We start from the raw sequence: 14761 nt of genomic DNA, 5'->3' as shown, positions 1-14761 counted from the left end.
TGGTGAAGATTACGCTAGGTGGAGCGATTTAATGCGATTTCATCTAATCTCGCTCCACAAAAGCATATGGGATGTTGTTGAGTTTGGTGCGCAGGTACCATCCGTAGGGGATGAGAACTATGATGAGGATGAGGTAGCCCAAATCGAGCACTTCAACTCACAAGCCACAACAATTCTCCTCGCCTCACTAAGTAAAGAGGAATATAACAAAGTACAAGGGTTGAAGAACGCCAAGGAAGTTTGGGATGTACTCAAAACCGCGCACGAGGGAGACGAGCTCACCAAGATCACCAAGCGGGAAACGATCGAGGGGGAGCTCGGTCGGTTCCGGCTTCACAAAGGGGAGGAGCCACAACACATGTACAACCGACTCAAGACTTTGGTAAACCAAGTGCGCAACCTCGGGAGCAAGAAGTGGGACGACCACGAAGTGGTAAATGTTATTTTAAGATCTCTCATTTTTCTAAATCCCACTCAAGTTCAATTGATTCGTGGTAATCCTAGATATACTAAAATGACCCCCGAGGAAGTTATCGGGCATTTTGTAAGTTTTGAGTGCATGATAGAAGGCTCGAGGAAAATCAACGAGCTTGGCGACTCATCCGAAGCTCATCCCGTTGCATTCAAGGCGACGGAAGAAAAGAAGGAGGAGTCTACACCAAGTCGACAACCAATAGACGCCTCCAAGCTTGACAATGAGGAGATGGCGCTCGTCATCAAGAGCTTCCGCCAAATCCTCAAACAAAGGAGGGGGAAAGACTACAAGTCCCGCTCCAAGAAGGTTTGCTACAAATGTGGTAAGCCCGGTCATTTTATTGCTAAATGTCCTATGTCTAGTGACAGTGACCGAGGCGACGACAAGAAGGGGAGAAGAAAGGAGAAGAAGAGGTACTACAGGAAGAAGGGCGGCGATGCCCATGTTTGTCGCGAGTGGGACTCCGACGAGAGCTCAAGCGACTCCTCCGACGACGAGGACGCCGCCAACATCGCCGTCACCAAGGGACTTCTCTTCCCCAACGTCGGCCACAAGTGCCTCATGGCAAAGGACGGCAAAAAGAAGAAGGTTAAATCCAACTCCTCCACTAAATATGAATCGTCTAGTGATGATAATGCTAGTGATGAGGAGGATAATTTGCGTATTCTCTTTGCCAATCTTAACATGGAGCAAAAAGAAAAATTAAATGAATTGATTAGTGCTATTCATGAAAAGGATGACCTTTTGGACTCCCAAGAGGATTGTCTAATTAAAGAAAACAAGAAACATGTTAAGGTTAAAAAGGCTTATGCTCTTGAAATTGAGAAATGTGAAAAATTATCTAGTGAGCTAAGCACTTGTCATGAGATGATTGACAACCTTAGAAATGAAAATGCTATTTTAAGTGCTAAGGTTGATACTCATGTTTGTAATGTTTCAATTCCCAATCCTAGAAATAATAATGATGATTTGCTTGCTAGGATTGAAGAATTAAACATTTCTCTTACTAGTCTTAGATTAGAGAATGAAAATTTGATTGCTAAGGCTAGAGATTTTGATGTTTGCAATACTACCATTTCCGACCTTAGAACTAAGAATGAAATGTTGCATGCTAAGGTTGTAGAACTTAAATCTTGCAAACCCTCTACATCTAATGTTGGGCATGTTTCTATTTGCACTAGATGTAGAGATGTTGATGTTAATGCTATTCTTGATCATATGGCTTTAATTAAACAACAAAATGATCATATAGCAAAATTAGATGCTAAAATTGCCGAGCACAACCTAGAGAATGAGAAATTTAAATTTGCTCGTAGCATGCTTTATAATGGGAGACGCCGTGGCATTAAGGATGGCATTGGCTTCCAAAGGGGAGACAATGTCAAACTTAATGCCCCTCCTAAAAATTTGTCTAACTTTGTTAAGGGCAAGGCTCCCATGCCTCAGGATAACGAGGGTTACATTTTGTACCCTGCCGGTTATCCCGAGAGCAAAATTAGGAGAATTCACTCTAGGGAGTCTCACTCTGGCCCTAATCATGCTTATATGTATAAGGGTGAGACATCTAGTTCTAGGCAACCAACCCATGCTAAGTTGCCTAAGAAGAAAATTCCTAATGCATCAAATGATCATGCCATTTCATTTAAAACTTTTGATGCATCTTATGTGCTTACTAGCAAATCCGGCAAGGTAGTTGCCAAATTTGTTGGGGGCAAACACAAGGGCTCCAAGACTTGTGTTTGGGTACCCAAAGTTCTTGTGTCTAATGCCAAAGGACCCAAAACCGTTTGGGTACCTAAAGTCAAGAACTAAAATTGTTTTGTAGGTTTATGCATCCGGGGGCTCAAGTTGGATACTCGACAGCGGGTGCACAAACCATATGACTGGGGAGAAAAAAATGTTCTCCTCATATGAGAAAAACCAAGATCCCCAACGAGCTATCACATTCGGGGATGGAAATCAAGGTTTGGTCAAAGGATTGGGTAAAATTGCTATATCTCCTGACCATTCTATTTCCAATGTTTTTCTTGTAGATTCTTTAGATTACAACTTGCTTTCTGTTTCTCAATTATGTCAAATGGGCTACAACTGTCTATTCACTGATATAGGTGTCACTGTCTTTAGAAGAAGTGATGATTCAATAGCATTTAAGGGAGTGTTAGAGGGTCAGCTATACTTGGTAGATTTTGATAGAGCTGAACTTGACACTTGCTTAATTGCTAAGACTAACATGGGTTGGCTCTGGCACCGCCGACTAGCCCATGTTGGGATGAAGAATCTTCATAAGCTTCTAAAGGGAGAGCACATTTTAGGATTAACAAATGTTCTTTTTGAGAAAGACAGGATTTGTAGCGCATGCCAGGCCGGGAAGCAAGTTGGAGTCCATCATCCACACAAGAACATCATGACGACCGACAGGCCGTTGGAGCTCCTACACATGGATCTATTCGGCCCGATTGCTTACATAAGCATCGGCGGGAGTAAGTATTGTCTTGTAATAGTGGATGATTATTCTCGCTTCACTTGGGTATTCTTTTTGCAGGAAAAATCTCAAACTCAAGAGACCTTAAAGGGATTCTTGAGACGAGCTCAAAATGAGTTCGGCTTGAGGATCAAGAAAATTAGAAGCGACAACGGGACGGAGTTCAAGAACTCTCAAATTGAAGGCTTCCTTGAGGAGGAGGGCATCAAGCATGAGTTCTCTTCTCCCTACACTCCACAACAAAATGGTGTAGTGGAGAGGAAGAATCGAACTCTATTGGACATGGCAAGAACCATGCTTGATGAATACAAGACACCGGACCGGTTTTGGGCCGAAGCGGTCAACACCGCCTGCTACGCCATCAACCGGTTATATCTTCACCGAATCCTCAAGAAGACATCCTATGAACTCCTAACCGGTAAAAAGCCCAACATTTCATATTTTAGAGTTTTTGGTAGCAAATGCTTTATTCTTGTTAAAAGAGGTAGAAAATCTAAATTTGCTCCTAAAACTGTAGAAGGCTTTTTACTTGGTTATGACTCAAACACAAGGGCATATAGGGTCTTTAACAAGTCCACTGGACTAGTTGAAGTCTCATGTGACGTTGTGTTTGATGAAACTAACGGCTCTCAAGTAGAGCAAGTTGATCTTGATGAGATAGGTAATGAAGAGGCTCCATGCATCGCGCTAAGGAACATGTCCATTGGGGATGTGTGCCCTAAGGAATCCGAAGAGCCTCCAAATGCACAAGATCAACCATCCTCCTCCATGCAAGCATCTCCACCAACCCAAAATGAGGATGAGGCTCAAGATGATGAAGGGCAAAATCAAGAAGATGAGCCACCTCAAGATAATGGCAATGATCAAGGGGGAGATGAAAATAATCAAGAAAAGGAGGATGAGGAAGAACCAAGACCGCCACACCCAAGAGTCCACCAAGCAATCCAACGAGATCACCCCGTCGACACCATCCTCGGTGACATTCAAAAGGGGGTAACTACTTGATCTCGGGTTGCTCATTTTTGTGAACATTACTCTTTTGTTTCCTCTATTGAGCCACACAGGGTAGAGGAAGCGCTCCAAGATTCGGATTGGGTGGTGGCGATGCAAGAGGAGCTCAACAACTTCACTAGAAATGAGGTATGGCATTTAGTTCCACGTCCTAATCAAAATGTTGTAGGAACCAAATGGGTCTTCCGCAACAAGCAAGATGAGCATGGTGTGGTGACAAGGAACAAAGCACGACTTGTGGCCAAGGGATACTCCCAAGTCGAAGGTTTGGATTTCGGTGAAACCTATGCACCCGTAGCTAGGCTTGAGTCAATTCGCATATTATTGGCCTATGCTACTTATCATGGCTTTAAGCTTTATCAAATGGACGTGAAAAGTGCCTTCCTCAACGGACCAATCAAGGAAGAGGTCTATGTTGAGCAACCTCCCGGCTTTGAAGACAGTGAGTATCCTAACCATGTTTATAGGCTCTCTAAGGCGCTTTATGGGCTCAAGCAAGCCCCAAGAGCATGGTATGAATGCCTTAGAGATTTCCTTATTGCTAATGGCTTCAAAGTCGGAAAAGCCGATCCTACACTCTTTACTAAAACTCTTGAAAATGACTTGTTAGTATGCCAAATTTATGTTGATGATATTATATTTGGGTCTACTAACGAGTCTACATGTGAAGAGTTTAGTAGGATCATGACACAGAAATTCGAGATGTCGATGATGGGGGAGTTGAAGTATTTTCTAGGATTCCAAGTCAAGCAACTCCAAGAGGGCACCTTCATTAGCCAAACGAAGTACACTCAAGACATTCTAACCAAGTTTGGGATGAAGGATGCCAAACCCATCAAGACACCCATGGGAACTAATGGGCATCTCGACCTCGACACGGGAGGTAAGTCCGTGGATCAAAAGGTATACCGGTCGATGATTGGTTCATTGCTTTATTTATGTGCATCTCGACCGGACATTATGCTTTCCGTTTGCATGTGTGCAAGATTCCAATCCGACCCTAAGGAATCACACCTTACGGCCGTAAAACGAATCTTGAGATATTTGGCTTATACACCTAAGTTTGGGCTTTGGTACCCTCGGGGATCCACATTTGATTTGATTGGTTATTCGGATGCCGATTGGGCGGGGTGCAAAATTAATAGGAAGAGCACATCGGGGACTTGCCAGTTCTTGGGAAGATCCTTGGTGTCTTGGGCTTCAAAGAAGCAAAATTCGGTCGCTCTTTCCACCGCCGAAGCCGAGTACATTGCCGCAGGCCATTGTTGCGCGCAATTACTTTGGATGAGGCAAACCCTGCGGGACTACGGTTACAAATTAACCAAAGTCCCTTTGCTATGTGATAATGAGAGTGCAATTAAAATGGCCGACAATCCCGTCGAGCATAGCCGCACTAAGCACATAGCCATTCGGTATCATTTTCTTAGGGATCACCAACAAAAGGGGGATATCGAGATTTCTTACATTAATACTAAAGATCAATTAGCCGATATCTTTACCAAACCACTTGATGAACAATCTTTTACCAGACTTAGGCATGAGCTCAATATTCTTGATTCTAGAAATTTCTTTTGCTAAACTTGCACACATAGCTCATAAATATACCTTTGATCATGTCTCTTTCATATGCTATGACTAATGTGTTTTCAAGTCTATTTCAAACCAAGTCATAGGTATATTGAAAGGGAATTGGAGTCTTCGGTGAAGACAAAGGCTTCCACTCCGTAACTCATGCTTCGCCATCACTCCGAGCAACTCTCTATTCCTTGGGGAGAAATGAGCATCAAAGAAAAGGACTTCATCCTTGGGGGAGAGAGTAAAAGCTCAAAAGCAAAAGGACAGGACTTCGTCTTTGGTATAATCTTAACTCATTTACTTATGACCAAAGGGGAAGAAATTACTTCGAGGGCTCTAATGATTCCGTTTTTGGCGATTCATGCCAAAAAGGGGGAGAAATGAGCCCAAAGCAAAAGGACCGCACCACCACCACCAAATTCAAAAACTTAGTGCTTTCCAAAAGTATTTATCATTTGGTATCCTATTGTGTTCAAAAGGGGGAGAAAGTGGTATTTCAAAAATGGTAAAAGGGGGAGAAAGTAGTATTTCAAAAATGGTATATCAAAACCCTCTTGAACACTAAGAGGTGGATCTCTTTTAGGGGGAGTTTTTGTTAAGTCAAAAGGAAAGCATTTGAAACAGGGGGAGAAAATTTCAAATCTTGAAAATGCTTTACAAACTCGTATTCATTTACCTTTGACTATTTGCAAAAGAACTTTGAAAAGAATTTACATAAGAGTTTGCAAAAACAAAACATGTGGTGCAAGCGTGGTCCAAAATGCTAAATAAAGAAAGAAACATTCCTTGCATGTCTTGTAAGTAGTTATATTGGCGTAATTCCAAGCAACCTTTACACTTACATTATGCAAACTAGTTCAATTATGCACTTCTCTATTTGCTTTGGTTTGTGTTGGCATCAATCACCAAAAAGGGGGAGATTGAAAGGGAATTAGGCTTACACCTAGTTCCTAAATAATTTTGGTGATTGAATTGCCCAACACAAATCTTTGAACTAACTAGTTTGCCCAAGTGTATAGATTATACAGGTGTAAAAGGTTCACACTCAGCCAATAAAAAGACCAAGTTTTGGATTCAATAAAGGAGCAAAGGGGCAACCGAGGGCACCCCTGGACTGGCGCACCGGACTGTCCGGTGTGCCACCGGACAGTGAACAGTACCTGTCCGGTGCACCAGGGGACTCAGACTCAAACTCTTCACCCTCGGGATTTCTCGGAAGCCGGCGCGCTATAATTCACCGGACTGTCCGGTGTGCACCGGACATGTCCGGTGCTCCAAGGAAGCGCGGTCTCCGGAACTCGCCAGCCTCGGGTTCGCGTGGCAGCCGCTCCGCTAAAATTCACCGGACTGTCCGGTGTGCACCGGACTGTCCGATGTACCAGCGGAGCAACGGCTCTCTTCGGCGCCAACGGCTCCCTGCGGTGCATTTAATGCGCGCGCAGACGTCAGACTTGCCCATGCCGGTGCACCGAACATCAAACAGTACATGTCCGGTGTGCACCGGACACCCAGGCGGGCCCACAAGTCAGAAGCTCCAACGGCTAGAATCCAACGGCAGTGATGACGTGGCAGGGGCACCGGACTGTCCGGTGTGCACCGGACTGTCCGGTGCGCCATCGAGCAGACGCCTCCAGCCAACGGTCAAGTTTGGTGGTTGGGGCTATAAATACCCCAACCACCCCACCATTCATTGCATCCAAGTTTTCCACTTCTCAACTACTACAAGAGCTCTAGCATTCAATTCTAGACACATTCAAAGAGATCAAATCCTCTCCAATTCCACACAAGGGTTTAGTGATTAGCGAGAGAGATTTGCCGTGTTCATTTGAGCTCTTGCGCTTGGATTGCTTCTTTTCTTTCTCACTTGTTCTTGTGATCAAAACTCCATTGTAATCAAGGCAAGAGGCACCAATTGTGTGGTGGCCCTTGCGGGGAAGTTTTGTTCCCGGCTTTGATTTGAGAAGAGAAGCTCACTCGGTCCGAGGGACCGTTTGAGAGAGGGAAGGGTTGAAAGAGACCCGGCCTTTGTGGCCTCCTCAACGGGGAGTAGGTTTGAGAGAACCGAACCTCGGTAAAACAAATCCGTGTGTCACACTTCATTATTTGCTCGCGATTTGTTTTGCGCCCTCTCTCGTGGACTCGTTTATATTTCTAACGCTAACCCGGCTTGTAGTTGTGTTTATATTTGTAAATTTCAGTTTCGCCCTATTCACCCCCCTCTAGGCGACTATCACTAACATTTAGGCCCCGTTCGGTTTGGCCTACAACACATTCCATCTGAAATTATGTCACCCTAAATGAATGTTCAGATAGATTTAATCCTGAACGAAACCAGAGCATTTCTGCCCTTTTGACCCTTCTTTCACTCGGATTGGAGCCACACCTATGAACACCTGGAATCAAACTAGACCGAGATTTAGTAAATAACCAGGATCCACTGCATCCCGGCGTGGAACTGTTCCTGAGCAGGAACTGATCTTGGACTGTCGAATGACCCCTTAAGGGTGTCTCTAGGTCGTCGATCGTCATCGACGAGCTCAGACTTCTCTACCCCGACGTGCTGCATGTTACAAAGAACAAAGAGACGGAGAGCTAACGTATGGGACCTAAGGTTGTCTCCGTTAAATCATAAATATGATTGTAGACAACATTGTTTACAGGGTGAAGTTTGAAATAGAAGATATGATGGTTAAGCTTATTGTGGTTCTGAAAACAGAGGGACAATAACATTTGTGTTCGTAGGGAAAGTTAGTGTTGACTTACTCCGAATGGTGAGCCGCCGGAACTCGAGCGATGAGTTTGAGACAATGTGTTATACTGGTTGAGACTTGTGTTCTAGTTCAGTGTAGTGTTGATCATAGTATTGTTGGGAGGTGTGGTATAACTGGAGTGCTCGTGTGTCGTTAGAATGACACTTCTCCCTTTTATATCTCAAGAGAGAAGCCTCACAATGAATTCTCTCCCTCATCGAAGAGAGAGACTGAAAGGGAATTAGGCTTACACCTATTTCCTAATTGATTTTGTTGGTTGAATTGCCCAACACAAATAATTGGACTAACTAGTTTGCTCTAGTCTATAAGTTCTACAGGTGCCAAAGGTTCACAATAAGCCAATAAAAAGACCAAGAAAAGGGTTCAAACAAAGAGAGCAAGGGACAACCGAAGTGTGCCCTGGTCTGGCGCACCGGACAGTGTCTGGTGCACCACCGGACAGTGTCCGGTGCACCAGGGGACTCCAAGCTGAACTCATCACCTTCGGGAATTCTCAGAGGCGCTTCGCTATAATTCACCGGACTGTCCGGTGTGACAGCGGAGCAACGGCTACTGCGCGCGCAACGGTCGACTGCAACGCATTAAATGCGCGCCTGCGCGCGCAGAAGAGCAGGGCACGCGCGGGTGGCACACCGGACAGCCTACAGGGCATGTCCGGTGCACCACCGGACAGCCAGGCGGGCCCACAAGACAGAGCTCCAACGGTCGAACCCCAACAGTCTGTTGATGTGGCTGGCGCACCGGACTGTCCGGTGCGCCATGCGACTGCAGCCTTCCAACGACCACTTTGTGGTGGTTGGGGCTATAAATACCCCAACCACCCCACATTCATTGGCATCCAAGTTTTCCACCTTCCAACTACTTACAAGAGCTAGCATTCAACACTAGACACACCAAATAGATCAAATCCTCTCCCAATTCTACACAAGGCTTTAGTGATTAGTGAGAGAGATTTGTTGTGTTCTTTTGAGCTCTTGCGTTTGGATTGCTTCCTTCTTTCATTCTTTCTTGCGAACAACTTAATTGTAACCAAGGCAAGAGACACCAATTGTGTGGTGGTCCTTGCGGGGAAGTTTGTTCCCGTTTGATTGAGAAGAGAAGCTCACTCGGTCCGATGGACCGTTTGAGAGAGGGAAAGGGTTGAAAGAGACCCGGTCTTTGTGACCACCTCAACGGGAAGTAGGTTTGCGAGAACCGAACCTCGGTAAAACAAATCTGTGTGTCGCATTTTTTATTCGCTTGCGATTTGTTTTGCGCCCTCTCTCTCGGACTCATTATTATTTCTAACGCTAACCCGGCTTGTAGTTGTGATTAAGTTTGTAAATTTCAGATTCGCCCTATTCACCCCCCTCTAGGCGATTTTCAGAGACCTATCTGCCAGGGTCACCGAATTGGGACTCTTTTCCTGTGTGTGGTCATACCCCTAATATGACGTGTCCATCACGCTGATCTATGTAGCGAGACTGTTGCTGACGTCCTAGTGGAAGTGTGTGGCGGGTCCTGCGAGTCTGTTCGGAGCGCGACCGTACACGGCGTGGCTCCGCCCGCTGTATACTTGCGTCACCTCCCATCGTACGTGGTACATACGCTCAGTATGGTGTGTTGTCCCGTCCTTTTCGATATACGAGATACTGTCGAGACTCCTACGCTAAGGTCTCCTTGCGAGAGGCCGTACGTACTTACGAGGTAATCGAAGACATATCTTGTGCAGTGTGTGCACGTTGAGACATGGCGTGGTGATGACATGTCTTGTCATGATGGGTTGCGGGTTCGCACCACTGGGTTCAGATTTCCACCTTATGAGCGCAGGGACTTGGTCGACAGCTCCGACTCGTTGACTTGTCAGGTGGGGACTTAGTTGGTCGCTCCGCCTCGCTGACTTATTCGGCCGATCCGCCTCATAGACCTGCTCGACGAGGACTTGGTCGACCACTCCGCCTCGCAGACTTTGGTGGAGACTTGATCGGCCGCTCCACCTCGCACACCTGCTCGACGGGAAATTGGATTGAGAATAAGGTTACGAGCTTATTTAATTAGGGTACTTGTCTTGGGTACCCGACAAAGTTGTCGGAATCAGCCTAAGTAATAGTGAGATAAAGAGGAAGGTGAAATTGTATTAAACGCTTAGACAAATCTTATATCTATGGTAGAGCTATTATATAATAGATTTAGGTGAATTCTATATTCATCTTTTGAGCTCTACCAAACAGATCAAGACTAGTTAACATTCGTTCTCCACTTCCTTAGGATTCAAAAATGTATTTACACGACTATATACAAGGTAGCTGGTCCTATGACCATAGTTTAAACCAGGGTACCATTGCCGCCACACCGTTTCACCCAACGTCTGCCTCCAACTACATCTTGTCCGGAAGCCAATGCTTAAGAAAATTATAACGAAGCATAAGAGCTTGTTCGCTGCGGCTTGCTGCGGCTGTAATCCGGCTGCGGCTGCGGCTTCTACAGTATTTTTCTCTCTATGGATTGCAGCTGCAGCAATCCAAACAGCTGCAACAGTGTCGGCTTGTAGCCAGCCGAACACGCCCTAAGATTACCGTCTGATAAGATATCATCAAGTTTCAAGCACCACCGAGTTTAGGATGTTTGGAAAAAAAATAGAAACAGACAATATACTTACGCTACTGCACCATTTACTGAAGATTGTTTGTTATATAGTTTTTATGTATTCCTTTGAGTATCACCGCTTACTGTAATACATCCACAACATGTACAAATGAGCACGGCGCCGTACAACGTGCTACACTGTAGCCACCCTATGACCGTACACTACTCACTACACTCCACCAAAAAATCTTGCCCAGCATGACCCGGCCCTTCTCACTTCCTCCTCCACCTCCGCCTGCGGCGGCGGCACCGGAGCAGGCGCCTCTCCGACTCCCCAGATCCATTCCAGGACCTGCTCCAGGCTCGCCGGCACCCCGCACGTCTGGGCTTTGGGTGCCACGGCAACAGCGTCGAACACCTCCTGCAGGCCGACCACGCGGCGGCTCACGGCGCGCCGCGCGTCCCGCACGGCGGGGTAGTGCCCCGGCACGGCATCCAGGCGGAGCAGCACGGCCATCAGCGCCTCCGAGAACCGGGCCCGCTCGCGCTCGTCGCTGCGGACGGCGTCCACGGTCTCCTGCCGCCGGAGCAGCCGCTCGAGCCGCGTCGCCTCGGCGTCGGCAGCGCGCACGGCCGTGACGTGCCGCCTGACCAGGTACCCACGCAAGGCCGCCTGGATCTTGGCGGCCGCCACCGCGTCAGGCGATCCTCCCCGAGCCGCCTCCCGAGGGGATGTAATCGGGATTTGGACGGTGGTCTTGGGTTTGTGGCTGGGCTTGGGGTTGGAATCGACGAATTGCGAGGTGTAGTGGTAGGATCCCATGGCGACCTTGGAGAGAGCGCAGGCAGCTTTGGATCAGTGGAGCGAGGCGCACAGGCACAGCGTTTCTGCTGCACAGTGCACTCGTGGTCACGGCGCCGCAGTGCATGTTCCTTTGCCTGAGGTCAGGTCTGGATGTTTTTTTCTTTCTTTCGATGGCTGTAACGTTCGTCATTGCTCTGCGTACACCACTGCCGGCTACACGGCATGTTTTTCCATGGTGCACCCGCGTGAGTTGTGACGTGCATAGCCGAAACAGAGTTTACCGACGAATATGGCATGGCTGTGTAGACTATGTGTTTGAAATTATAATTTACTCTGGTTTAATTTTGTCACGTATCTAGATATTTAATAATAACCACCGTATATCGATACCAAAAATAGATGATACCTTTGATCTGATCACTAACACATTTATCTGTGAAGATCTACGCTAGAGCAGCGACAATTAAGGAAGCGAACTCTACTAGTGGAGGATTTTCCGTTGCTAACAACCCATCCATATAGATCGGTCTAGGGTTTAGGTGGGGAATTGAGACGATAGCTAATGTGAACCTTATATCTCTAGTCGTTCGTCCACATCTCTCTATTTATAGAGTTGTGCAACATGGGCTCACCAGTCTCGTCTTAGATTAGACGCCCTCGATCAGGCACGAGGTCAAAGATCAATTCTAACATTAATATGTTTAAATATATAATAGAAAGTTATATATTTAAACAAAACAAAATAAGTCACAATTTAGAACGATGGTAGCTGAAAATATGCTACTCGCATCAATAATCCTCTTTGCTGAAAATAACTTGAACTTGGTGTAATTGGTTGGTTGTAAGAGACTCTTAACTAGGCCGGATTGTTTGTCGCGTTTGGATGTCCAATGGAACGAGCGGACCTGGTACCATGGATGCAAAAAGAGTTCTCACGCCTGGCTCCACACATGCGAAAAAAAATCATTTGTTTCTACGGGCCAGGCTCGTGTGATGCGGAGCCCACAAGCAGCCGCTGCGCATGGTTGACATACATGTGCACGTAGACAACTAAACACATGCTTTCTTCGGCATGGTCAAGAGAAAACAAGCAACCAAACACGCTCTGTTTGCACAGATCCAGCATGGATTAGTTGGAGCGATAAGTAGGCAGTGGCAACTAGCGAGTGTGCATAGCAATAGCCAAGCCATGGCCAGTGCTGCCGACACAATAACAGCTCGACCCAGCAAGAAAGGGCGATCCAGAGTCCGGAGAACGGCACTATCCGCAAACGTGATCAAAAGAGCACACCACCTGGCCAAAGCCGTCGCCATGATCAAAATTAGGATGCAACCAGGAATTTCCTATCGGGTTTTGGCTCCACATATCCGATCCTGCGGCAAAAAAATCTCCCGTGGGGATCTCCACAAACTTTTGCGAGGGCATTTCTACCCCATTCGCGTTCCCCGCGGGGATAAATCTCCGTCGGGGATTCCCGTCCCCGCTTAAATTATAATTATGACATACTTTCTTTGTTATTAATACGAAACATGTTCACTTATACATATTATCGGGTGTAAGAAATCATTATGTGTACACCAAAATAAACATATTTGTACAACGAGTTATCTCTTAACAATGTAAATATTTATTTTTATCATTATATATTACATGAAAATATCATTATATATAAGTTTAACGGGTCCCTGCGGGGAACAGAGATGAGAATGTTTCTCCATCCCCGTCCTCGCTTACCCGTCGGGGGGGGGGGGGGGGGGGGGGATTTCCCCCGTTTACATCCCGCGGGGGGAGAAGCTTCCCCATCACCTAATGGACGAATTCCCGCGGGGAATCGAGGATCGAGACCCCATTGCCATCTCTAGTCAAAACACAAACACTAGTCCGACGAGATTGGCACCTTTATCGAGCTGGCTTGCGCGCCTCCATGCATGGTCTCGCCGATCATCTCCCACCCAGGGGTGGACCCAAGCAAAATGGGAGTGAGGGCACACTTGTGAGGATGGGTACCAAAATAACAGAGCAAAAAGCATCTAATTTAGGTTAATCAGAGAGTCTAATCGTGTAAATTTATGCTCTACTATTTGAGGGAGAAAAATGAGCGAGGGCATGTGCCCTCACCCCAACCAACGTAGGTCCGCTCCTGCTCCCGCCCTCCAGACGCCGCGGAAGCATTAGCATGGCCACGACCACATGTTTAGCGGTATCCTCGAGAAGTCCAAGTCCCAGCGCACGCGGGGGCTGCTTGGTTTGGTGACTAAGATACCACAACGTGTCTTTTTTTTCCTAAGCTTAGTTCTTCAATTCAAGCGACTAAGCTTAGGCAGATTGTGACGCCTTAGGTAGGAAACCAAACAGGCCACCAGCCCTTCTGCTCACTTGTGGCCGGTTCGCGGGAAATGTCATTGAAACATCGATGAACAATAAAAAAACTATAAAATACATAATGAGATTATATTGTATACATTTTAGGTTTTAGGAGTAGCTTTAATGATGCTCTATAAACTTGGAAGCGGACTGTTCAGCCGAATGTGTGTTCTCTTTGATTGGGATGGTTATGAATAAAGCGATTCTTATACAAACCGGACTAAACAAACTGGGGTACCGTTTGGTTCAGATATTTGTAACGTAATGGGTAAGTGATAACGTTAAATCATGTTTGTTTTACCCACCGTAATCAGATACCATACTAAAAATTGATACCGGACTATTCAAACTTGTTACCGACAGTAATCGAATGTAAACCATTACCATTACCCTTTGCGTTACATTTCTTGAACCAAACAGCACCTGGATGTTTGGCGGTCAGTCCGCACTAGCGGCTAGAATCAGAAAAAAAGCTGAAATAAACATGCCTTAAGAGCCTTGATTAAGCCAGGAAACAGGAATGACACAGTCTTCATAAACAGTCAATTGTATATATATTTTTTTGAAAAAAATCTTGACTCTTTCTGATAACCTAGATTTCTGGGAGGGGAGGTCCCTCTCCACTTCGGTTCGTGGCCTGTGACAATGGCGCGTCCTCTTGCGTTCACGCTGCATCACCTTATCTCGATAACCTGCTTTGTAATGGACACTA

The 14761-nt window shown here is 46.1% G+C and overlaps 1 protein-coding gene across 1 annotated transcript; it reads right to left on the bottom strand.

Moving 5' to 3' along the window:
- Positions 1-11023: 11023 nt before the first annotated feature.
- Positions 11024-12029, bottom strand: LOC100284934 (protein binding protein). The gene has a single exon (NM_001157829.2). The coding sequence runs from the start codon at positions 11700-11702 to the stop codon at positions 11109-11111; it is 594 nt and encodes a 197-aa protein (NP_001151301.2). The 5' UTR covers positions 11703-12029; the 3' UTR covers positions 11024-11108.
- Positions 12030-14761: the final 2732 nt, after the last annotated feature.

This window comes from Zea mays, chromosome 5 (assembly GCF_902167145.1).
Source record: "Zea mays cultivar B73 chromosome 5, Zm-B73-REFERENCE-NAM-5.0, whole genome shotgun sequence".
Lineage (NCBI taxonomy): Eukaryota > Viridiplantae > Streptophyta > Magnoliopsida > Poales > Poaceae > Zea > Zea mays.
This window is presented reverse-complemented; position numbering and strand designations above follow the sequence as displayed.

Coding starts and splice junctions, on each gene's coding strand:
- LOC100284934 (NM_001157829.2), bottom strand. CDS start 11,702: ATGGGATCCTACCACTACACCTCGCAATTCGTCGATTCCAACCCCAAG.